Raw genomic sequence first — 26,626 nt, forward strand, 5'->3', positions numbered from 1 at the left:
CCAGTCTCCTGCTGGCTCCTAAACTGGCGCCTGGGTACAGGTTTCCTCACTGCAAGTCTGCTAAACGGAGGGCACCTGACACTGGGGGAGCCCAAGCTCTGGCTTCAGGCCTTTATCAGCAGGGGCCGCCAAGGTACAGCCAAGAAGGCTTCTGTTCTGACAGGAGCGACTCTCTCCACTAACAACAAAAGAGGAAGAGATGTGTTTCCGCCTGCAGGTGAGACGGAGAGAGGAGGAAAGGCCTTTCTAAGAAGAGGTATCAGAGGAACAAACCACTTGCCAGACTGGGCTGGTCGGGAAACATGACCATGGGCTTCTCTGGGCCCAGTGGGCGGGGAGTGTCCCTTCAGGTCCTGCAGCAGCAGGGCCAGGGCCTCTGTCACGGGAGATTTCTGCCCGCCTCAGAGCAGGGCCAGAGCCAAGCCAGCTGGTTCCCTAGCCCCCTGGGGAGGGCCTGGAGCTGTCTTCATGGGAGCCAAACAGTCTGGGCAGGGGAGGTGGGAGCAGGGGCTGTGGAATTCCCCTTCATCCATGTCCCAGGCCTGCCTCCTGCCCCCCGTCCCTTGTCACATACAGAGAACAGTCAGCCAGGATTCGAAGCAGGAACATGTGATGCCAGGCCTTTGGCTCCAGTCTCCCTTCCTTCCTCCCTTCCTCCCTTCCTCCCTCCCTCCCTCCATGAGCTGCCTGTCCAGGATTGGCCTGGGGTTGGCCCAAGCTGTACAGGTGCCCTCATTGTACAGGCGGTAGGGACTCACCCCAGTTTGTCTGGAGAGGCTGGGGCAAGTCTGTAAGTTGCTGGGGGTTTCCTGACTCAGTATAAGGGCCATTCTCCCTTCTCCCCCTCCCTACCCCGTTCCTGGGCCTCTGGCTGCCTGACTCCATCTACTATCAGTGGTTCTCAACCTTCTGGCCCTTTAAATACAGTTCCTCATGCTGTGACCCAACCATAAAATTATTTTCGTTGCTACTTCATAACTGTAATGTTGCTACTGTTATGAATAGTAATGTAAATATCTGATATGCAGGATGTATTTAGGCAACCCCTGTGAAAGGGTCATTCGACCGACAAAGGGGTCACGACCCACAGGTTGAGAACCGCTGTAACTTTCCATTCCATTCTCCTGTGCTAATCACTGCAGTGCCCATTCGCTATCTCCAGCATCGGCAGCCTGGTCCTAGAACAGATGGAAAATTCTTGAAGGGCACTTAGACAGGGTACCTGAAGGGAAACCCCAGGGTCCATCTCCAGCTCAGAAGGGTGTCTGATCCATTTGGCAGAGGCTTTCCTTGGCTTAGCACAATGTCTCCCCATCAGACCAGCCAGGCCTCTCTCCACTCAGAGGCTGTGTGTGCCTTATCAGAAAGGGCTTCCCGCAGCTCAGAGGCCAGGTACCACCCTCAAATAGAACAGCACCCCGCCCCCCTCCACCCGCCAGTTTAGGGACTGTGTTTCTTCCACTCGCCAGAGACTTCCCTTAACTCAAGGACAATGTCTCCTCCATCAGACAGGGGCCTCCTCCAGCACAGAGGCCAGGCCTCCTCCATTAGACAAGGCAGGTGGGTTCTCCCTCCATTCAGGGATTATGTATCCGCCATTGGACAGGGACCTCCTCCAGCACAGGCACTTGTCTCTCCCCTCAGCCAGGGCCTCTCCGCCTCAGGGACTATGTCTCCCCTATCAGACAGGGGATTTCCTTAGCTCAGGGACTGTCTTCCCCCAAGAGTTAGGGCTCCTCCAACTGGAGGACCATGGTTCCTCCTCCCTCTGCTTCTCCATGGTTCCAGGGGGTCAAGGCCAAGCCTCAGGGTCACAGTGGTCCCACTGGAGCTCCACAGAAGGCTGAGCAGCTTGTGTAGAAGTCAAAACTACCAGAGACAGTCTGGCCCCAGACACCCACTCCAGTTTCAGTGACTGGCTCCAACTTCTCCCTGGGCAGGAGCCAAAGCAATGATTAATAAGCTCCCCCATGGAGCAGCGTGCCAGCACGCCCAGCAGCTGAGGGTGAGCTGAGGCTAAGGAGCCCAGGCCCCTCCCTCTAGGCCCAGCTCAAAGGGGTCCACACCCCCTTTCCCTGGGATGCTGGAGAACTGGGGGCTAAATGACTGATATCCCAACATCATGTCTTAGGAAAGGTTTCCCAAGGATTGGGCTTAATTAAATTCCTATTGCAAAAGTCCTTAGTGGGAACATGATATAAATCCTGTGGTTATCACCCCCTTAAACCACAAGCAGCTTGATTTATTGTCCCAGGATACAGTCAGAATAATACCAGTAGTGCAAGGAGTGATACTTGAAATAATAATTGTACCTTATATAAGTAGAGTTTTAAAAAATAATATACGAAGGGCTTTCCATTCATCATCCCATGATTTTTCTAATAGTCCTTGAGAAAGGATTAGAGACCCGATCTTTCAGGTGAGGAAACGCAGGTTAGGGGAGGAAAGGAACTTCCGTAAGACTGTGCCCTGGTCAGTGTTGGGGCCTCTAATCCAGGTCTCTGACCTGACGTCCAGGGCTGTACAAGAGCCTGGCTCACAGCAGACAATCAGTGGTCATGGGATCAGAACCTCCAGAGAGGATGGCCTGGTTACAACAAGGATCCTGGTTACTGATCAACTGAGCTCATAGTCTCAGGATCAGGGTGGCATGGATCTTAGATCATTGAATCTACCCCCCACCTCCCCCCACCCCCCGCCCAATGCACAGATGGGAAAACCAAGGCCCAGAGAGGAGCAATCACTCAGGACAAAAGTCCCAGTTTCTGCACTTTAGCCCAGAGCTCCCTCTACCCATACCACTGCCTGGGAATTTAATATTTACTGAGAGCCCTCTGCTAGTGGGGCTCAGTGGGAGCTGGGAGAGGGGGTCACAGATGACACAGGCCCTGGCCTTCAGGAGCACACTGCTGGGGGGAAGGACTGGACCAGTGTGCAGCACAGATCTGAGCTGATCTGGAAGCCCTAAGGGTTCAGAGTGCCGAGAGGAGGGGAACCAGGCTAGGAGAGCCAAGGAGAGCAGTGGCACTTGATTTTGACCTAGAGGAACAAGGAAGATTTTGATAGCAATAAAAAATGATGTTCCAGGCAGAGGGGGTCATATGAGCAAAGACTCACAAGAAGTGTAGGGTGCTCATGAGAGGCCTATAGGTATGGAAGATGAATCAAGAAAGACAGGAAGGGGCTAGAGCTTGTACAGTCTCAAATGCCCCTCCAGCTCTACCTCCACATAGTCCTGCCTGAGCTCACCTACCTTTGATGAACTGGACCACGGTCAGGTCTGGTGCAATCTGGGCTAGGCCATCCTGCTTCTTTGGGGACTCCTCAGGGGTCTGCTCAGAGGAGTCTTTACCCTGGGAAGACACAACCAAGGTGGTCAGCTGGACAAGACATCCCGCTCAGAGATGCTTGTGGGCTGGGGAAGGGAACTCTGGGAGAGGAGGGGGTGGGGGTTTGTCACCTCCTCAGGAGCAGCAGGGGCCAGCAGTGATCTATTTGTTCTTGGCCCTAGAGGTACATAACAAGTGTTTTTTCTCTCTGTATGTGTTTTTAAGAAAACAGATTTTATCGCCCAGCAATTAAAAGTATTCAAACATGTATTTTCTACATAATTTATTGTGAGGTGACCAATGTTAAATAAAATATTGTTTCATCATTTGCTTCAACTCATGACTTCTTGACTAATTCTTTGTTTTTCCTTCCAAAATGTCAATGCCACACCTCTGAGGCAATGAAGAATTTTTAAACACCACAGCTAAGAACTTGAATATTCATTCATCTGCAATTACCTATATGCTTGTTACATGCATTGTGCTTCTAGTGATTTAGTCATTTTTTATGATAAGTTTTTGGAAAACATTCATCATACAAGTAATTTTGAAAGAATGAATGAAATTCCAGTGGTCAAACTTTGTCTTCACCATCATTAACATCATCATAATCACCAACGTTACATGAAAATTACCACCATAACTACAGTCATCATTAGTATTCCCATCATCTTAAATATCACCCCATTCACATCACCAATATTATCATGAATAAATGACCAATATTGTCCTAATTATTATCATTGTTTCTTTCATAGTCACCCACCACCAGCACAATCATTATCATCATCACCGTCACCTGACACTTCAGAATCACTAATGAAATCATGACTCTAAGAATCACCAATACCATTATCACTGTCTCTAATATCATCATTATTCCTGTCTTTATTGCCATCAGCATCACCAACCTCTATCTGAACTTAACACCACACCGCTACCTTCAGTTATTATATCATTCATGGCTATCATCACTTGGAAAGTCACCATAGCAAGAGCCTCCAGTGACCTATGCCTTCCTAGAGGTTGGGGTTGGTTGGGCCTACAGGCTTATCTGTCCTATACTGTCTGCCGTGAGAAGAAAAGAAGAGGGTTGGGGAGGCAAGAGGCAACAGCTCCTCTCCTCTCAGATGAGTCAGGCCACCCTCGGAGAGGATTGCTCAGCTCTACCCTCACACTATGGGGACTCATGGACACCCTGGAGTGTGACCTCCCAGCTGTGCGAGGGTAGCCTACAAAATAGGTCTTTTATCCTGGGAAGGAAGAGACACTGGGACACAATCACGTCTTCTGATTGTCAGAAGGGAAGGAGGAAATTATGATAATGATTAATGGTTACTAAGCACCTGTTATAAGCCCGGTGCTATTCTAACAACTAATGCATTAACTCATTGAAACCTCACAGCAACCTTCTGAAGTAGGTACCATCATAATCCCTATTTTTAGGGGATAAAATGGAGACACAGAGAGATAAAGTAACTTGCTTGGTCACACAACTAGTAAGTGGTCTGGCTATGATTTGAACTCAGACAGCTCGACTCCAGAGCCTCTATGCACTTGGCTGGTTCACCCTGAGCAAAGGGGGAACCAAGGTCCCTGAGTGCTGAGTATTCTACCCGCCTTGCTCTAATATGATATTTTCTTGCAGGTATTGTTATTGTGCACAGTTTTTAGATGAAGAACTGAAATCTTGGAGAAGTTGCTACTGGCACAGGCTCATTCGAATGTAGGTGATCAAGTGGGTCTGATTTCACTCCATTTTTCTATGCAGCCTAAGACCAGAATTAGCAGCAACATGTTCTATGGAGGAAGACTGAAGCCCAGTGTCAAGAGCACTTGGAGGAGGCTGCCCTGGGAGGAAGTGAGTTCCCCATAACTAGAAGCATGCAAGCAGAGGCTGACTTCGCCTTGGTCCATGCGAAGGGAGGGCAGGTTGGGCTGGAAAACTTATCTGGGGGTCCTCTGGTTCTGCCTCTTATGGACAAAAAAGAGGTTGCGTAATAAAACTGACAAGTGCAGTGATGGAAAGGAACCTCACAGGATGATCTGATCATAAATTTCTAACTGGGCAGGTCATGTGAGTAGTCACATCCCAGGCCTATGACATTTATAGTAAAAGATTTATCTCTGCCTTAAGCAGGTCCTGTCCATTGTTCTTGTGCATCTAGGTTAACACACCTTTGAAATGCCAGAGCAATCCTCCTTTCCAGACCCTCAGAGACATCCTCCAGAGAACCTATATCTTAACTATGCTATACCTCGCTTTCTCCCACCTTCATTGCTCCCTGACTCCAAATGTATAAAGAAAACTGCACAACTGTCATTCTCCGGAGCATTTGAAATCTTGCTTCCCAGCCACTGTCATCAGGTTGGTTCAAATAAATCATATAAAGCTCTTCTCTTCCCACGGAGCCTTTGTCCCTACAGGCCTCACCCTTCGGTCTGGGTCTAACACTTTCTCTTTCCTTTCTCACCTTTTTTTATTTTTAAGGGAGCCACTGGAGGCAAATACTGGATTTTCCCACATTTCAGAACCTCATGCCCGCCCCCACCCCAGGGGCGCTGTCCCAGTCTTCTCCCACCTGGCTCCCGGTGCTGGTTGGCTCCAGACTGGCCTCGCCCAGCAGGGAAAGCCATTCAAAATCCTATGCGTTTTCCCCTCTTGGGCTTTTCCTTTCTCCTCTCTTTTATTTCAGCAGGTAGCAAGGGCTCTGGGTTTCCTGGCTAAAGGCGAGGTTTGCGGCAGGACAGAAAGCAGTCCTCCATTGCTTTCAGATTTTCCTTCTTTGCCTTTGTTCCCAAAGCCTGAGGCCATTGAAAAAGTATGCTGGGTGTTGTGTACGTCTGTGTGTTGGGGGGGGTTCTATGAGCAACAGAGAACGGTTTACCTCGAGGGGGCAGGCTGCAGGCTAACCTGGGGAGGCTGGGCTCCCTTGTCCTCAACTGCACCGAACTCCTACGCTCCAAGCTTGTGGAGGGGGACCACGTGGGACAGGATGGACTTATGCTGCATATCTTTTTCTTTTTTTTTCATATATTTTTATTGATTTCAGAGAGGAAGAGAGAGAGAGAGAGAGAGAGAGAGAGAGAGAGAGAGAGAGAGAGAGAGAAACATCAATGATGAGAGAGAATCATTGATTGGCTGCCTCCTGCACACCCCCTACTGGGGATCAAGCCTGCAACCCGGGTATGTGCCCGTGGCTGGAATCGAACCTGGGACCTTTCAGTCTACAGGCCAACGCTCTATCCACTGAGCCAAACCGGCTAGGGCTGAGATTGCATTTCTTTCTGATCTGGCAGGATGGGCGTTCCATGTGGAAGTTAAGTTAATTTTCAGAGAAAATAAAGAAGTGTTTATACTTGGTATGAGTCGGAGCTTGTTCATGATCTCTCCCCTGCTAGTCTCTGAGATCTGCAGGAGCCCACCCCCGCCCCAGGGCACATTGTCCCAGCCTTCTTCCACTTGGCTCCCTGGTGCTGGTTGGCTCGAGACGGGCCCTCAGGGACCCTGTTCTCTGTCAAAACTCTGGTGCTTGCCCAGCCAGCGTGGCTCAGTGGTTGAGCATCGAACTATGAACTAGAGGTCCCGGTTTGATTCCCAGGTTGTGGGCTCGATCCCCACTGGGAGGGCATGCAGGAGGCAGCCAATCAATGATTCTCTCTCATCATTGATGTTTCTATCTCTCTCTCCCTCTCCCTTCCTTTCTGAAATCAATAAAATAAAAACAACTACAACAACAACCAAAAACCCTTTGGTGCCTAGCCAAGGGCCTGGGGCAAAATAGCAGATATCTGATAAATATAGGAAAGAAGGAATGCAAGAAGTGGTTCCAACAGGTAGTGGGTGTAGCCAATGCCAGGCTCTTGGAAGAAAAATGAGAACATCAACGGGAGATACTATCATGCTGCAAGTAAACGCTTAGACTGCGGCTGGCTCAGAGCGGGGCAGAGGGTCCACACTAAGCACCCCAGGGGCCTAGCCAATGGAGATGGCAGGCACACCAGGCCACTGGCTCTGTACGCGCGCTCCCGCTCCATCCTCACGGGGCCCTGCAAAGGAAGAGACTTAAGCACTCCACACGCCAGCAAACACGCTGCGAGGTTAGGTAACTTGCTCAACATCACACAGCTAGAGAGTGGCAGAACTAAGATCTGAGCTCAAGCCTGCCGAGTAGGAAACTCACGCTTCATCCACTGAGCCCTGTAAGTCAGAGTCCCTGGTGCAGGACTGGCAGAATTAGGAGGCCCCTTTGTGGTGTGATGTGAAGGAGCCGGAAGTCCCACCTTTCTGTCCTGTTTCTCCTGGTGAGGTATGGTGGGGCTATTATTCATTTATACCTTAGAGCTGTGCTGTCTGAGCCACCGGCCCACATGGCCCTGAGGACTGGAAATATGGCTAGTCCCATTGGGATGTGACATAAATATAAAAGACACATTGAATGTCACAGCCTTGGCATGAAAATGAAAGAATGGACAATATCTCATTATTAATGTGGACACAAAGGGGCTCTATAATAAAACTGACCAGTCCAAGTAACCTCACTGGGTGACCTGATCATAAATTGCTAACTGGGCAGGTCATGGTGGGTAGTCACTCACCAGGCATATAGCTTCTTTAGTAAAAGCTTATATATGCCTTAAGCAAGTTCTGCCCATGTTTCTGTTCATCTAGGTCAGTGGTTCTCAACCTGTGGGTCATGACCCCTTTGGGGGCCGAATGACCCTTTCACAGGGGTTGTCTAAGACATCGGAAAACACATATATAATTACATATTGTTTTTGTGATTAATCACTATGTTTTAATTATGTTCAATTTGTAACAATGAAATTGGGGGTCACCACAACATGAGGAACTGTATTAAAGGGTCGCGGCATTAGGAAGGTTGAGAACTACTGATCTAGGTTAACACACTTTTGAAAAGTCTTTTATTCAGACTCCTGGGAAGCTTAACCACCCTTACGAGAGCAAATAATCTTCTCTTTAAAAAAAAAAATGTTTTCATTGATGAGAGAGAGAGAGAGAAACATTGATTGGTTGCCTCCTGCATGCGCTCTGACTGGGAATTGAACCCACAACCTGGGCATGTACCCTGACCGGGAATCGCCTTTCTGACACTCAACCAACTGAGCCACACCGGCAAGGGCAAGGGAGCACATAGTCTTGTTAACTGTCCTGTAAACCTATCCCACCTTGCTTTCTCCCACCTCCATGTAATCTTCCTTACATTCCCTCCTTAATTCCAAATATGTAAAACATTCCAAAACTGTCATTCTCCAGAGAATGTGAGATCTTGCTTCTCAGCCCTGTCATCAATTTGGCTCAAATAAATACATAAAAATTCCCTACAGGTTTGAAGTTTCTTATGTTAACATTAATTTTTTATATTTATGATATACTACAATGATAATATTTTAGATGTCGTGGGTTAAATAAAATTTATTATTAGAGAATTATTGATTGTCCAAGAAAATAACATCTACAAAAAAGCAGGTGTAGCCATACTTATATCTGAAAAAAGAGATTTCAAGATAACAAAGGTAACAAGGGACAAAGATGGACATTTTATAATGATAAAAAGAACACTACAGCAAGAAGACTTAATACTTCTTAATATACACCCAATCAGGGAGCACCAAAATATATAAAACAGAACTAAAGGGTGAAACAGACCAAAGCAGTCATAGTTGGGGACCTTAATACTCCATTGACAGCCCTAGATAGACTATCCAAACAGAAAAATCAATAAAGAAATATCAGCCTTAAATGACACATTAGACCAAATGGACATAATTGACCTTTACAGAGCCTTTTGTTCCAGAACATCAGATTATACATTTTTCTCCAGTGCACATGGAACATTCACAAGGGTAGACCATATGTTGGGTCACAAAACTAGCCTCAACAAATTTAAGAAGATTGAAATTATATCAAGCATACTGCCTGACCACAATGCTTTGAGATTAGTAATCAACTGCAAAAAGGAAGTAAAGAAACCCACAAATACGTAGAGATTCAACAACATACTACTAAAAAATGATTGGGTCAAAGAAGAAACTTAAAAGGTGGGCTCAAAAGTTATATAGAGACAATATGACATTTTTGAAATGCAGCAAAAGCAGTAATAAGTGGGAGTTTATATCATCACAGCCTATCTCAAGAAACAAGAGAAATCCCAAGTAAACAACCTAACATTATACCTAAAGAACTAGAAAAGAAGAACAAAAGCAACCCAAAGTCAGCAAGAGTAAGGAAATAATAAAAATTAGAACAGAATTGAATGAAAGAGAGAACAAAAGACTATAAAAAGCTAATACAACAAAGAACTGCTTCTTTGAAAATATTAATAAAACTAATAGACCCTGCCTAGACTCACTAAAGAAAAAGACTCATATAAACAAAATCAGAAATGAAAGAGAAGTTACTACAAACATTATAGATATGCAAGGATCATACTAGAATACTATGAAAGACTATATGCCACCAAATTCAATAACCTAGAAGAAATGGGTAAGTTCCTAGAAATATATAACCTTCCTAGACTGAATCATGAAGAACTGGAAAATCCAAGTAGACCAACAGCGAGTAAATTGAAACAACAATCAAAAACCTCCCAAAAAGTCCAGGACCAGATGGGTTCACTAGTGAATTCTACCAAACATTCAAACATACCTATCCCCCTCAAACTCTCAAAATTAAAGAAGAGGCAATAATCCGTAAAACATTTTATGAGGTTAACATAACCCCAATACCAAAACCTGGCAAGGATAACACAAAAAAAGAAAATTACAGACCAATAACTCTGATGAATACAGATGCAAAAATCTTAAAATACTAGCAAATCAAGTACAACAACACATTAAAAAAATTATACATCATGATCAAGTGGGGCTCATTCCAGGGGCACAAGGATGATTCAACATATGCAAATGGATCAATGTAATACACCACATTAACAAAAGAAAGGATGAATATCATATGATCTTATCAATAGATACAGAAAAAGCATTTGATAAAATACAACACCCATTTATGATTAAAACACTCAGTAAAATGAGCATAGAAGGAAAGTACCTCAATATAATAAAGGCCATATATGACAAACCCTCAGCCAATATCATACTCAATGGTGAAAAACTGAAATCATTTCCTCTAAAATCAGGAACAAGACAGGGATACCCACTCTCAACATAGTTCTGGAAGTCCTAGCCAGAGCAAACAGGGAAGAGAAGGAAATAAAAGGCATCCAAATTGGGAAGGAAGAAGTAAAAATGTCACTTTTTGCAGATGACAAGATTCTCTATATAGAAAACCCTAAAGACTCCACCAAAATATGATTTGAAATAATAAACAAATACAGGAAAGTTGCAGGATACAAAACCAATGTACAAAAATTGATTTTTATACTTAGTTCTTATATACAAATGATGAAACTTCAGAAACAGAAATAAAAAAACAATTCTTCTTGCAATTCAACCAAAAGAATAACGTACCTAGGAATAAACTTAACAAAGGGTGGGAAGGACCTATATACTGAAAACTACAAAGCATTATTAAAAGAGATTGAAAAAGCCTTGGCTGGTGTGGCTCAATTGGTTGGAACCTCGTCTGTACACTGAAAGGTGGAGGGTTCAATTCCCAGTCAGGGCACATACCCAGGTTGTGGTTAGATTCCTGGTCAGGGTTGTACGGGAGGCAACCAGAGGCAACTGATTGATGTTTCTCTCTCTCTGTCTCCCACTCCCTTTCTCTCTATCTAAAAATCAATAATAACATATCCTTGGGTAAGAAAAATTAGAGAGAGAGAGAGAGAGAGAGAGAGAGAGAGAGAGAGAGAGAGAGAGAGATTGAAAAAGGCATAATGAAATGGAAAGATATTCTGTGTTCATGGACTGGAAGAATCAACATAGTTAAAATGGCCATTTTACCGAAAGCAATATATGGATTTAATGCAATCCCCATCAAAATCCCAATGTCACTTTTTAAAGAAATAGAACAAAAAAGCAATCATCAAATCCCAGCAACAACACAGCACTGGTAACTCTTACGCAGCCAGCTCTGGGCAGTGAACTTCCACTGGACAGAGAGGCCCTGTAGCCTCAGAGGCCAACCCCAGAACACTGCCACCCAGAGGCTGACCCACAAACTGACTCTTTGCTAAACACAAAATAAGGCAATCTGGGAAACAAATGCGGCTTGCTTTAAAATAAGGACTGTGGTTTACAACACAGAGGAACAGTGTATCGCAGGGAAACTCAACACTCTCCTGAATACCTGGCAGGTCTAAGGCGAGCCACACTGAAGAATAGAAGAACCGAAGGACCTTCACTACTGCAATATTTTTTTTTTTTTTCACCTTTTAACTAATTAACCATTTTTTTTTTTTTTTTTTTGTTTCTTTTTTTTTTTTTCTTTTTCTTTTTTTTTTTTTCTTTTTTTTTTCTTCTTTTTTCCATCACCTGATTTTACCCTTTTAATTACTACCTTCTTATTTTTAACCAGTATTATTACTGCTACCATTTTACCATTTTTTTTAAAGTGCCATTTTATTTTCTCTTTATTTTATTTTGGGATTAGTGTTCTCCATTCTATTTTCATCGTTATATTATTGGTTGTTTCTAGTTTGCATTTATCTCCAGGAAGCTGTTGCTGGAATTTGTTGGGATTAATGGCTGTTCTATAGGAGTATTCTCCTCATATTAAAAGTCTCTTCCCCTCTTCCACTTCATTCTCTCTTTTCGCTCTTTTTTTTTCTTTTCCTTTCTCTTCTCGCTTTTACTTTCCCCCCTCCTTTTTCCCACTTTCATTTTTGCACTCCTTTTTTTGGTCCCTAATTTTCTTTTCTTTTTTCTCTTTTCTCTTTTTCTCTTCCTTTTCCTTATCCCCTAATTCTCTTAATTCAGGTGCTCACCTTTATTTGGGGTTATTAATATCGTGAATATATTTGTGTATAGTGCCTGGTACGTGGTGCCTTGTTGTGTTGTATTTTGTGCCTTTAAATCAACACAGCAGATCCAAGCAACAGCAACCTCCTGAGCACCACACCCTCTGCTGAGGAACAGCAGCTGTACGTGAAACCTCGCCCCACCAGCCAGAAGAGCCACCACAGCTGTGAACAGCACCCACCAGAGGAGTTGCTGCCAACTGAAGAGCAGCTGTTACCGCAACCGCCCGAAGAGGAACCGCAGACCAAGGAGTCACTGCCACCAAGGGAGCAGCCACTGAACGACTCAACGTCTAGATATGTCAGTGAGATCAAACATGGGTAGACAAAGAAACCCCCAAAGGAAAGAGAAGGAGGACTCTCCAGAAAAGCAGCTAAGTAATACAGAGGCATGCAACATGACAGAAAAAGAATTCAGAATAAGGGTCCTAGAGTGCATAAACCGGATGGAGGAAAAAATCGACACCCTCAGCAAGAAGCAAGAAGAAACAGATGAAAAAATCGATAACATATGGAAGAAGCTAGAAGAAACAGATGAAAAAATCGATAACATATGGAAGAAGCTAGAAGAAACAGATGAAAAAATCAACAACTTAAGTAAGACCCAAGAAGATATGAAGAGTGATATAGCTGCAATGAAAAACTCCATTGAAAGTATCAACAGTAGACTAGGAGAAGCGGAGGACCGAATTAGTGATTTAGAAGACAAGGAAGCAAAACACACCCAAAATGTACTGCAATTGGAGAAAAAAATGAAAAGACAGGAGGAGAGCCTAAGGGAGCTTTGGGACAACATGAAACGAAACAACATACGAATAATAGGGGTACCAGAACAACAGAAGGATGAACAAGGATTAGAAAACCTATTAGAAGAAATAATATCAGAAAACTTCCCTGAGGTGGGGAAGAAAAAAGTCACACAAGCCCAGAGAGTCCCAAACAAGGTGAACCCAAAAAGACCCACACCAAGACACATCATAATTACCATGGCAAATGTTCAGGACAAAGAGAGAATCTTACAGGCTGCAAGAGAGAGACGGAAAGTTACATACAAGGGATCTCCCATTAGATTGTCAAATGATTTCTCAACAGAAACACATCAGGCCAGAAAAGAATGGACGGAAATTTACAAAGTGATGCAAAGCAAAGGACTGAATCCAAGAATACTCTATCCAGCAAGGCTATCATTCAAACTTGAAGGGGAAATAAGAAGCTTCACAGACAAAAAAAGGCTAAGGGAGTTTATCACCACCAAGCCAGTAATGCAAGGAATGCTAAAGGGACTGGTATAAAAATAAGAAATAAAAAGCTCAGAAAGAAAACAGCCACACAAAAACAGTAATGCCTACAAACAAGTACCTTTCAATAATAACTTTAAACGTAAACGGACTAAATGCTCCAAACAAAAGACATCGAGTGGCTGAATGGATAAAAAAACATGACCCATACATCTGCTGTCTACAAGAAACCCACCTCATTAGAAGGGACTCACACAGACTGAAAGTAAAAGGATGGAAAAATATCTTTCAGGCAAATGGAAAGGAAAAGAAAGCTGGGGTAGCAATACTTATATCGGACAAAATAGACCTCAAAGTGAAGGCCATAACAAGAGATAAGGAAGGCCACTTCATAATACTAAAGGGATCAATACAACAAGAAGATATAATCCTGGTAAACATATATGCACCCAATGCAGGAGCACCCAAATTCATAAAAAAACTCCTGGAAGATATCAAAGGAGACATCAACAACAATACAATCATAGTAGGGGACTTTAATACACCACTGACAGCACTGGATAAGTCCTCTAGACAAATAATCAGCAAAGATATAGCAATCCTAAATGACTCACTAGATCAGATGGACTTAATAGACATCTTCAGAACACTTCACCCGAAAGCCAGGGAATATACATTCTACTCAAATGCTCATAGGACATATTCAAAAATAGACCATATATTGGGTCACAAGCAAAGTATCCCCAAATTCAAGAAAATTGAAATCATAAAAAGCGTCTTCGCAGACCACGATGGCATAATATTAGAAATAAACTACAATAAAAACAACCCAAAATACTCAAACACCTGGAAGCTGAATAGCATGCTATTAAATATTGATTGGGTTACCAATGAAATCAAAGAAGAAATTCGAAACATCCTGGAAACTAATGACAATGAAAACACAACAATCCAAAACCTATGGGACACAATGAAAGCAGTCCTGAGAGGGAAGTTTATAGCTCTACAGGCCTATCTCAACAAACAAGAAAAAATGGTAGTAAATCATCTAATTCTACAACTCAAAGAATTAGAAAGAGAGCAACAAGAAAACCCCAGAGTGAGCAGAAGGAAGGAGATAATAAAGATTAGAGCAGAAATAAATGACATAGAGACCAAAAAAAACAATACAGAAAATCAATGAAACCAAGAGCTGGTTCTTTGAAAGGATAAACAAGATTGACAAACCTCTAGCCAGACTCACCAAGAAGCAAAGAGAGAGGACCCAAATAAACAAAATCAGAAACGATAGAGGCGAAATAACAACAGACCCCACAGAAATACAAATGATTGTTAAAAAATACTATGGACAGCTCTACTCCAACAAACTAGACAACCTGGAGGAAATGGACAAATTCCTAGAAAAATACAACATTCCAAAACTCAATCAGGAAGAATCTAAAAATCTCAACAGGCCAATAACTATGGAAGAAATTGAAGCAGTCATCAAAAAGCTTCCAGCAAACAAAAGCCCAGGACCAGACGGCTTCACAGGGGAGTTTTACCAAACATTCAAGGAAGAACTAAAACCTATCCTCCTCAGACTACTACAAAAAATTCAAGAGGAAGGAACACTTCCAAGCTCATTCTATGAAACCAGCATCACCCTAATACCAAAACCAGGTAAAGACAACACAATGAAAGAGAATTACAGGCCAATATCCCTCATGAACATAGATGCCAAAATCCTCAACAAAATCTTAGCAAATCGGATCCAGCAGTACATCAGAAAGATCATACACCATGACCAAGTAGGATTTATCCCAGGGATGCAAGGATGGTACAATATCCGCAAATCAATAAACGTGATACATCACATAAACAAATTGAAAGAAAAAAACCACATGGTCATATCAATTGATGCAGAAAAAGCATTTGACAAAATTCAACACCCATTTTTGATAAAAGCTCTCAGCAAGGTGGGAGTAGAAGGATCATACCTCAACATAATAAAAGCCATATATGACAGGCCCACAGCCAACATCATACTCAATGGACAAAAACTAACACCATTTCCCCTAAGAACAGGAACAAGACAGGGATGCCCCCTCTCACCACTCCTGTTCAACATAGTACTGGAAGTGTTAGCCATTGCAATTCGGCAAGAAGAAGAAATAAAAGGCATCCAAATTGGAAAAGAGGAAGTAAAACTGTCCTTATTTGCAGACGACATGATATTATACATACAAAACCCTAGAGACTCCATCAAAAAGCTACTGGACTTAATACATGAATTTGGCAATGTAGCAGGATACAAAATTAACCCCAAGAAATCCGAGGCATTTCTATACACCAATAGTGAACTTTCAGAAAGAGAGATTATAAAAACAATCCCGTTTACCATCGCACCAAAAAAATTAAGCTACCTAGGAATAAACTTAACTAAAGAGGTAAAAGACCTCTACTCAGAAAACTACAGGACGTTGAAAAAAGATATAGAGGAAGACATAAACAGATGGAAGAACATACCGTGTTCATGGATTGGTAGAATCAACATCATTAAAATGTCCATACTACCCAAAGCAATCTATAAATTCAACGCACTCCCCATTAAAATACCAACGGCATACTTCAGAGATCTAGAACGAACTCTCCAAAAATTCATCTGGAATAAAAAAAGACCTCGAATAGCTGCAGCAATCCTGAAAAAGACCAAAGTAGGTGGGATCTCAATACCAGATATCAAGATGTATTACAAAGCCACTGTTCTCAAAACTGCCTGGTACTGGCACAAGAATAGGCATATAGATCAATGGAATAGAATAGAGAGCCCAGAAATCAGCCCGAACCAATATGCTCAACTAATATTTGACAAAGGAGGCAAGAACATACAATGGAGCCAAGATAGTCTCTTCAATAAATGGTGCTGGGAAAATTGGACAGATATATGCAAGAAAATGAAACTAGACCACCAACTTACACCATACACAAAAATAAACTCAAAATGGATAAAGGACTTAAATGTACGACAGGAAACTATAAAAATTCTAGAAGAATCCAAAGGCAACAAAATCTCAGACATATGCCGAAGCAATTTCTTCACTGATACAGCTCCTAGGGCACTTGAAACTAAAGAGAAAATGAACAAATGGGACTACATCAAAATAAAAAGCTTCTGCACAGCAAAAGAAACCATCAACAAAACAACGAGAAAACCCACTGTGTGGGAAAACATATTTGCCAATGTCATATCCGATAAGGGCCTAATCTCCAAAATTTATAGGGAACTCATACAACTTAACAAAAGGAAGATAAACAATCCAATCAAAAAATGGGCAAAGGACCTAAATAGACACCTTTCAAAAGAGGACATTCAGAAAGCCAAGAGACATATGAAAACATGCTCAAAGTCACTAATCATCCGAGAGATGCAAATCAAAACAACAATGAGGTACCATCTCACACCTGTCAGACTGGCTATCATCAACAAATCAACAAACGACAAGTGCTGGAGAGGATGTGGAGAAAAAGGAACACTTGTGCACTGCTGGTGGGAATGCAGACTGGTGCAGCCACTATGGAAGACAGTATGGAGTTTCCTTAAAAAACTGAAAATGGAACTCCCATTTGACCCTGTGATCCCACTTCTAGGAATATATCCCAAGAAACCAGAAACACCAATCAGAAAGGATATATGCACCCCTATGTTCATAGCAGCACAATTCACCATAGCTAAGATCTGGAAACAGCCTAAGTGCCCATCAGTAGATGAATGGATTAGAAAACTGTGGTACATCTACACGATGGAATACTATGCTGCTCTAAAAAGGAAGGAACTCTTACCATTTGCAACGTCATGGATGGAACTGGAGAGCATTATGCTAAGTGAAATAAGCCAGTCAATGAAGGAAAAATACCACATGATCTCACTCATTCATGGATAATAGAGACCATTATAAACTTTTGAACAATAATAGATACAGAGGCAGAGCTGCCTCAAACAGATTGTCAAACTGCAGCAGGAAGGCCGGGGAGGGTTGCGGGGCAGGAGGTAGGGGGGTAAGAGATCAACTAAAGGACTTGTATGCATGCATAGAAGCATAACCAGTGGACATAAGACATTGGGGGATAGGGGAGGCTAGGGGACTGTCTAGGGCGGGGGGATAAAATGGACACATATGTAATACCCTTTGTAATACTTTAAGCAATAAAAAAAAAAAAAAAAAAAAAAAAAAAAAAAAAAAAAAGCAATCATCAGATTTGTATGGAGCCACAGAAGACCCGAAGAGCCAAAACAATGCTGAGAAAAAAGAACAAAGCTGGAGGTACCACACTACCTGACTTCAAATTGTACTACAGAGCTATGATAGCCAAAACAGCATAGTATTGACAGAAAAACAGATACACAGACCAATGGAACAGAACTGAGAGCCTAGAAATAAAACCACACGTATATGAGCAAATAATTTTTGACAGAGAAGCCAAAAACACACAACGGAGAAAAGAAGGCCTTGTCAATAAATAGTGCTGGGAAATTGGAAAGTCACATGCAAAAGAATGAAATTAGATTACAGTTTGTCTCCATGTACAAAAATTAACTCAAAATGGATCAAAGACCTAAATACAAAATCTGAAACAATAAATTATACATAGGTATTAAACTTATGGATCTTGGCCTTAGAGAACATTTTATGAATTTGATCCCAAAAGCAAGGGAAGTAAAGGCAAAAATAAATGAATAAGATTATATCAAACTCAAAAGCTTCTGCACAGCAAAAGAAACTGCCAACAAAACAGAAAGGCGACCACCTGAATGAGAGATGATATTTGCAAACAAGAGCTCCAACAAGGAGTTAATATCCAAAATATATAAAGAACTCATTCAACTTAACACCAAACAAACAATCCACCTAAAAAAGGGGCAGAGGACATGAACAGCACCCCTCCCAAGAAGATATACAAATGGCCAACAGATATATGAAAAGATGCTAAACTTCACTCCTTATTGGGGAAATGCAAATCAAAACTACAATTATTAGAATGGCTATTATCAACAAGACAAGTAATATCAAGTGTTGGAGAGGGTGTGGAGAAAAAGGAACCCTCCTTCACAGCTGGTGGGAATGTCAACTGGTACACCACTATGGAAAACAGTATGGTGGTTCCTCAAAAAATTAAGAATAGAGTTACTCTATGACCCAGCAACCCCTCTTCTGGGTATCTACCCCAAAATTTGAAAACATTTATTCACAAAGATATATGCACCCCAACGTTCACTGCAGCATTATCTATGGTGGCCAACCAAAGTGTCCTTCATAGAGGATTGGATAAAGAAGAGGAGGTACATACTACTATGAAATACTACTCAGCCATAAGAAAAGATGAAACATTTCCACTTACGACAACATGGATGGACATTGAGAAAATTATACTAAGAGACACAAGTCAGTCAGGAAAAGCTAAGAACCATATAATTTAACTCATATGTGGGATATAAAACAGAAACTCATAGACACAGACAACAGTATGGTGGTTACCAGAGGGAAGGATGGGGATAGTAATAAATGGTAAAGGCGGCCAAATATATGATGACTGTGGGTGGTGGGTGTACGATGCAATATACAAATCATGTGTCATAGAAATGTACACTTGAAACCTATATGATCCTATAAACCAATGTCACCCCAATAAATAAAAAATATATATTATTAAAAGTAATGTCTTTTATTTTTGAATGTAGCTACTAGAGCATTTAAAATTAACATGTGGCTCATATAATATTTATTTTGGACCTGCTGCCTAAAGAGAATGGGAATCTCCTTGTCCTGCCTCAGTCCTAGCCAGGCTCTGGGAGAGCAGTGTGGGAGGGTCCTGGTACCTGAGAGAGAGGGGTTCTAGGAGTGCAGTGCTGCCCCGAGAATGGAAGTAGGAAGGGCAGGGATAGACTGACAACTCCCCAGCCTTTCTTATCACGCAGGAACAGGCTCTCCCTTTCGACAGGCAGAATCTTGCAAGTTCCTTGCCTGGGACTCCTCGTCCTCAAGTGAACAGTTAAAAACAACCACAATGTCATCTGTGGCCACGTGTACAACCCTGTATGGTCTACACTGCACTTTCACTTCCACCATGTCATTAATTCCCACAACAGGCTGGTGCAAGGGTTATTACTGCACCTATTCCCCAGAAAAAACTCAGGCCCCCCAAAGGGGAAGTGTCTCCTGGGGAGAATTTGGCAGAACAGGCACTTGAACTCAGATTCTCTGGTAGCCCCACCTCATGCCTGTCTCTGTCTCGCGCTGTGGAAAAGAACACGGGGGCTGGAGATAGGAGGAGAGGGACAGACTTCCAGGGGCTGGGGGTTCCGGGAAGGCATCCAGGGAGAAGTGAGGTTTGCGTTTGGGTAGACAGGAAGGGAGAAGTCATTTGAAGCAAGGGCACAGTGACACAGGCGAGGAGGCCAGGACACGCGGAATAGGGAAACCGAGACAAACAAACAGCCAGGCAGTTTACAGCCCTCGGGTACCAGGAACAACCTCTGTCCCTGGTTCCCGTCGCTGTGCTCTCCACAAATGCCCACGCCCTCTTCCCAGATCTGCGCTGAGGACTCCTGACTAATAGCGGGCTCCAGAAACAGGAAACATGCCTCTGCTCAGAGCAGGGCTTGGAGTCCGACCCATCTGGCTGTGGTTTGCCCAGGTCAGCAGGCTGGCCCGAGGGCTGGTTAGAATTTCCCCTCTTGGGGCTGCGTGGTGCTGACTGCTGCAAGCCTGCAGGGCACGGGACACTGTGTGGTCTGCTGTGTGGAAGGCCCCGCGTCTGCCGGGCCATCAGGGATCCAGGAGCTGCCCTCAGGGGAAGCTGGAATCCTGGGAGGTTCTGGCCTGGAGCTGTGTCCCCAGCCCCCTGGCAAGTGATACGGAACCTCTGTCAGCCCTCACTTCCAACACATGTGGCCACAGAAAGCAGCCACAGGGATGGGGTATCCACTAAACTTGCTTTCCTTGACAGGAGGGAGGCCGTGGTGTGTAGCAGAGCGCCTGGGGATCTGAACTTCTGCGAGGAGCGCAACGTGCTCCTGGCTTTCTTATCATGAGATGCATACAACCGGCTACGTGTCTCTTTCCCTTTGGCTGCCAGAAAGCTCAGAAACAAATTAGAGGCTCAATTGATATGAACTGACTTTATAGTGCACACTTCGATGTTTCTTTTTTTAAAATATATTTTTATTTATTTCAGAGAGGAAAGGAGAGGAAGAGAGAGATAGAAACATCACTAGTGAGAGAGAATCATTGATCAGCTGCCTCCTGCACGCCCCACGCTGGGGATCAAGCCTGCAACCCGGGCATGTGCCCTGACCAGGAATCAAACCATGACCTCCTGGTTCACAGGCCGGTGCTCAACCACCGAGCCATGCCGGCTGGTCACACTTCAATGTTTCTTTCTCTAAGTCTGATAACCTTTTTCTGTTATTTCTCTTTTCCTGTTCTTGGCCTTGATTGAGCTCTTGCAAGGCTCTTCCTGGGTCTGGGTCGTAGCTTCAACATTCACTAGTTATCTGATCCAGCTATTTAATCCCGCTGTGACTCAGTCCCTCAGGTGTAAAATGGGGGGAGTAACTAACCCTATTTCATAGGTGGGTAATGAAGATTAAATGGGAGAATACATCAAGGGCTTAGAGCAGCCCATGGTACAAAGTAAGCAATACACCTTAGCCTACTTTCCCACTTTTTTACTAGTACTGCACATGTGTTTGGTGTAAGCTGCCTTAAACCTTCTATGGAATATAGTGAAAGTAGAATATAGAAAAGCCTATAAAAAGAAAATTAGAAAAAAAGGTAATTTTCCACTATTTTCCCTCTGAAGAGTTGGCCTGATCAGAGAGATACTAAGAACAAGTGCTCCTGGTTATCGAGTCCGCGTGTCAGGCATTAAACTGCCTACCTCACCACTTTGCCTTATTTCATTCTTACAAAAATCTCAAGATGTAGATTTTGTTATTATACCCATTTTATTTATTTATTTATTTATTTATTTATTTATTTATTTAATCCTCACCCGAGGATATTTTTTCCGTTGATTTTAGAGAGAGTGGAAGAGAGAGGGAAAGACAGAGAGAAATATCGATGTGAGAGAATCACATCAACTGGTTGCCTCCTGCATGAACCCTGACCAGGGCCTGGACCAGGGAGGAGCCTGCAACTGAGGTAAGTGCCCTTGACCAGAATCGAACCCGGGACCCTTCAGTCCACAGGCTGACGCTCTATCCACTGAGCCAAACCGGCTAGAGCTGGTTATACCCATTTTATAGATTTCAGAATCAGTAAGTGTCAGAGCCAGGATTCATACCCGGGTCACTATGGTGCGCAAGCCATGTGTCTAACCGCTGCCCCTGTTGGTGCCTCTTGGGCCACATCAGCTGCCAATCACCTCTCTTCCTTAGCCTCAGTCTCTTCCTCTGTCAAATGGGGGTACTGGGCTAGGTAAGTGTTTTTAAAACTGGTTTTCAGCAACAGAACCCTTTTCCTAATTAAAATCTCACTCAAAAGACGGACATAAAAACACATAAAAGTAGAACTGTCCAACTGAAGTGAGACTGAGTTCAGAGACCTTCTCTGGGTCATACAGTCCTTGTATTACATCCCACCGTCTCCTGGGTATCATTAGAAACTGCATTTACTTGTAGGAGGGTTTTTAGGGGCCCCCTGAACCTGGGAGGGGATGCTCAAAGGGATTTCCGAAGTAATCTTTTCTCCACTTTCTCCCCCTGTCTGTCCCCATACCTTGCAGAAGATAACACATCCCATGTCTGGGGGCCTGGACTTCGGTGCAGCCGATTCCACCTAATTGGGCCCTTCCTTCGGTCCATCTACCTCCCCACCATTGGCCTGAGTGAGCTGGGCCAGCCCTACTAACTACGCAGACACAGTCAAGGCAGCCTCAAGGGGCAGGGGAACAATTCCTCCCACATCAATATTTATTGCCTGAGAGCTGCTGGAAGCAGATCATCATGTTCTCAGCCGTTGGTTCTTTTTAAAGAACCTCTCACCCCCTTCCCCCCTCCCCCACCCCCTATCCCCAAGGCACTGACAGAATGAATGCAGACAGCCAGGCAAGTTCACAGCCTGGGGACCAGGGTTTCGAGGCATCACAGACACAGACCTCTTAAAACCGAAATCTCTGCATCTCAGCAGCTTCAACTCACGGCATCGCACATGCTCAGAAGCCAGGAGCACACACTAGGCTCCAGGGATCCAGCCCCAGCATCTTCCACAACAGAACACCATAAGGCAGTGACTTGCTCAAGGTCACCTGACTGACATGTGACCGAGCCCCGCATAGAGAAATCTCTCCTACCGAAGCCACCCTGAGGCCCCGTGGCCATTCTTTCTGTTCTATATTAAGACTCAACTTGGAGATTATTCATCACCAATGACCCAGGCTCTCCCTTTCCTCTATGATCGCCCTCACTTCTAAGAACTCTTCCCAGATTCTAGGAATTCTAGCTCATTCAAATTTTGACCTGAGTTAGGCAGAACCGGGAAGGGCCATCTGTGGTTCCAAGCTTTCCTTTTCCCCGAAACTGCTCCCTCTCCAGTGCGTGCCTCTCCTGACTCTGATCCAGCATCAGCACAGCCCTTCACTGTCCTGGGACCTCCCACAACAGCGCAGCACCGCCGGGTGTCTCCCGGACAGACTCGTTCCCATGCCCCACCTCACAGCCAGCGGACTGGTTGCTCCCTGGGCCGATGCCATCGCTGCTGGCCCCTGCTGGCTGTTCCAGCACCCTTTTTCTTGGGGCCCCACACGTACACCCTGTGCTCCAGCAGCGGGATGAGGTGGGAAGGTTCCTAAAGAAGCCTGGTCTGGGCTCAGAGAGACTTGGGCTCAAATCCCAGCTTTTCTAGGCAGAGGCGTTTTCAGTCCTTGCTCCTAGCCCCAAACTTTCCTGCTCTGCGAAGGAGGCGATATCATATATTACAGCAAAAGCGTATTTAAATGCACCAACCCGCCACATTAAGTAGAATTATTCTTGCTGCAAAATAGTAAAACATGTGTTTTTTTTTATAAATGTCCCTTTAAAATTACAACTGCTTATCAACAACTGACTTAATTTATGCTTGCGATTTATCATCTATGACTTCCCTGTGAAATTATTATAGATGTATATTATATTGTATATGTTATACATATGCAGGTCTCTGTCCCCGGTTCCTGTCGCAGAGCTCCTAAAACGCTTGTAAACAGGCGTGCTAGGAGAATGGTTTGTTCTAATATTCAGTCTTTGGCCCTGGTTCTGGACACAGAGCTCCTAGACAGTGGTTCTCAACCTTCCTAATGCCGCGACCCTTTAATACAGTTCCTCATGTTGTGGTGACCCCCAACCATAAAATTATTTTCGTTGCTACTTCATAACTGTAATTTTGCTACTGTTATAAATTGTAATGTAAATATCTGATATGCAGGATATATTTTCATTGTTACAAATTGAACATAATTAAAGCCTAGTGATTAATCACAAAAACAATATGTAATTATATAAGTGTTTTCCGATGGTCTTAGGCGACCCCTGTGAAAGGGTCATTCGACCCCCAAAGGGGTCGCGACCCACAGGTTGAGAACCTCTGCTTTAAGCTATGGGATCTGATGCTATCTCCTGATAGATAGAGTCAGAATGAAATTACGTTCTAGGACACCCAGCAGATGTCACAGGGAATCTGGTCACAGAAGTATATGTGTGAGTAAAGGAGAAACACAGGAGTGATATTCCTTTACACTCCCATACTTGGGGAAAGAAAACAATGAATGCACAAAATTTCAGAGTGTAATAAAATTTGCGATCTTGGGCAGGTCACTTCCATAGCTGGCCCTTGATCTCCTCAGATGTGGGAGGGGCAGGAAATGCTCACTGCTCAGGGCTATTGGGGGGAGGCAGTGGAGCACAACAGGAGTGGCTTTGTAAGCTGTGCAGTGCCCAGGAGGGAGGAAGTTTAATGTTACATAGGAGGACACATCAGTGGGGGCTTGAGCCTGGACCAAGGTGGAGACATAGAGGGAGCTTACTTTGCTGACAATTGCCAAGACCCTTCGCCGGAAGTGAAGCTCATCTTTCTCCTTGGCCATCTCCCTGGGGAAGAAGAAGTAGGGGGTGGCAGCCAGGGCCACGGCGACAGCAGAGATGAGGAAGCCCAGCCACCAGGCACCCACCCATCGGGGGTCCTTCGAAGTCAAGCTGATACCACCTGGAAGAGAAGACCATGATGATATTAGGTTCAAGATGGACCTTCGATTCTTGGCCACCACCCTTGGACTGACCTCTGAGACATAAGGTTGCCTAGGAAGGAGTCAGGAGACCTGGATTATGATCCTGGTGCTGCCATTTATGTTCTGCATGACTTTGGGCAAGTCCCTGACCATTTGTGGGCCTTGGGGTTTTCAACTACTAAAGCAACATGTGTAATGGTCAAGGTCATGGACTTTGGAAATGGACTGCTGGGTCTGAATTCCATTACTAACATAACTTTGGGCAAGTTACTTAAATAAATACATGTAAAAGGCACTTAGAATAGTACTGGCACACAGTATGCTCTATATAGGTGTTTGCACTTCTCTATTTTACTGTTACTATCATTATTATTATTAAACTAGAGGCCCAGTGCATGGGAAGGGTCCCTAGCAGCTGCCGGCTGCCGGCTGCTGGCCCAGGCCTTCCTTCATTCCATGCCGCCCCCTGATGGTCAGTGCTCGTCATAGTGAGCGATCAAACTCCGAAAGCAACAAAGTTTCAATTATAGGAGCTAAACAAATCCCAGATACCTGCTTTAAGCAGGCCGTGGCCTTAGAGCTGGAGCCAGCTCTCAGCTCCAGTGACAGCAATGAAGTTTCAATTATAGAAGCTAAACAAACCCCAGAATTTAAAAAAAAAGAAAAAATGGAGAGGCTGGGAGCTTCAGTCACCGGCCAGCCTGAAAATGGCCCTCAGCCCCTCATCCAGGCTGGCCAGGCACCCCAGTGGGGACCCCCACCCTGAAGGGGGTGTGACTAACTGCAAATAGCCATCAGCCCCTCACCCAGGCTGGCCAGGCACCCAAGCAGGACCCCCACCCTGATCCGGGACACCCTTCAGGGCAAACCAGCCGGCCTCCACCTGTGCACCAGGCCTCTATCTATATAGTAAAAGGGTAATATGCAAACTGACCCTAACAGCAGAAAGACTGGGAATGACTGGTCACTATGACACACACTGACCACCAGGGGGCAGACGCTCAATGCAGGAGCTGCCCTCTGGTGGTCAGTGCGCTCCCACATGGGGGAGCTCTGCTCAGCCACAAGCCAGGCTGAATTTTTGTGCACCGGGCCTCTAATATATATATATATTAGAGGTTAGGACTATTCTTGTGGTTCTCAGACATGCAGGATGATTAAAATCACCAGAGGTGCTTATCAAAAATACCTGGTCTTACCTAAAACTAACTTAGAAATACCATGGGGTGGGGTGGGAAGGTGACCAAGGAATCTGTACCTTTAACAAGTTCCCCAGGTGATTTTGATCTTCCACTAGATATAATTAGGACTAGATTATCCCAAATATATCTCTTGTCTGTAGTGCCCACATCCTCCCATCAAACCTCTTGACCTCAAGGCTGAGTTAAGTCCCTCCTCTTTCAATTGCCACAGTATCTTCAAACACTTTATAATAACAGTAGAGGCCCGATGCATGAAATTCGTGCAAGGGTAGGCCTTCCTTCCCCCAGCTGCCGGCACCAGCTTCCCTCTGGCACCCAGGACCCGGGCTTCCTTAGCAGCCCCAGCTTCATCCGGAAGGTCGTCCAGAAGGACATCCGTTCTAATTAGCATATTACCCTTTTATTATTACAGATGGATGCAGCCTCATGAGTCAGACTGGTTCCCAGGTAGCTGATCCCGAGGCCTCCTGGGCAGAGGCCTGGGTACACAGTTGGCACTCAGCAAATGTATCTGTAAAGCTGGGAATGGAGTTGGCTTTAGCACTGATGCCCTCCTCCACTTATTACCCCCCCTTGTTCCTGTGCCAGGCTGGTGAGAGTTCACACATGTAGCTCCCCAACTCCTCCACTTCTCACATACCAGTCTGTGCCTGCAGTGGACGTGATCCACCCAC

General features: G+C 44.3%; 1 protein-coding gene across 5 annotated transcripts in view; it reads right to left on the reverse strand.

Moving 5' to 3' along the window:
• SLCO2B1 (solute carrier organic anion transporter family member 2B1) overlaps positions 1–26,626 on the reverse strand; it is a 63,798-nt gene that overhangs the window by 14,034 nt on the left and 23,138 nt on the right. For all 5 annotated transcript variants that reach the window (XM_036324963.1, XM_036324967.1, XM_036324965.1 and 2 more), the window contains 2 exons: positions 24,550–24,728; positions 3,254–3,353 (listed from right to left, as the gene is read on the reverse strand). In XM_036324963.1, coding sequence (XP_036180856.1) covers positions 3,254–3,353; positions 24,550–24,728 — 279 coding nt within the window. The remainder of the gene's footprint in view (positions 1–3,253; positions 3,354–24,549; positions 24,729–26,626) is intronic.

The sequence above is a fragment of the Myotis myotis genome, unplaced genomic scaffold, assembly GCF_014108235.1.
Source record: "Myotis myotis isolate mMyoMyo1 unplaced genomic scaffold, mMyoMyo1.p scaffold_m19_p_10, whole genome shotgun sequence".
In the NCBI taxonomy this organism is placed as follows: domain Eukaryota; kingdom Metazoa; phylum Chordata; class Mammalia; order Chiroptera; family Vespertilionidae; genus Myotis; species Myotis myotis.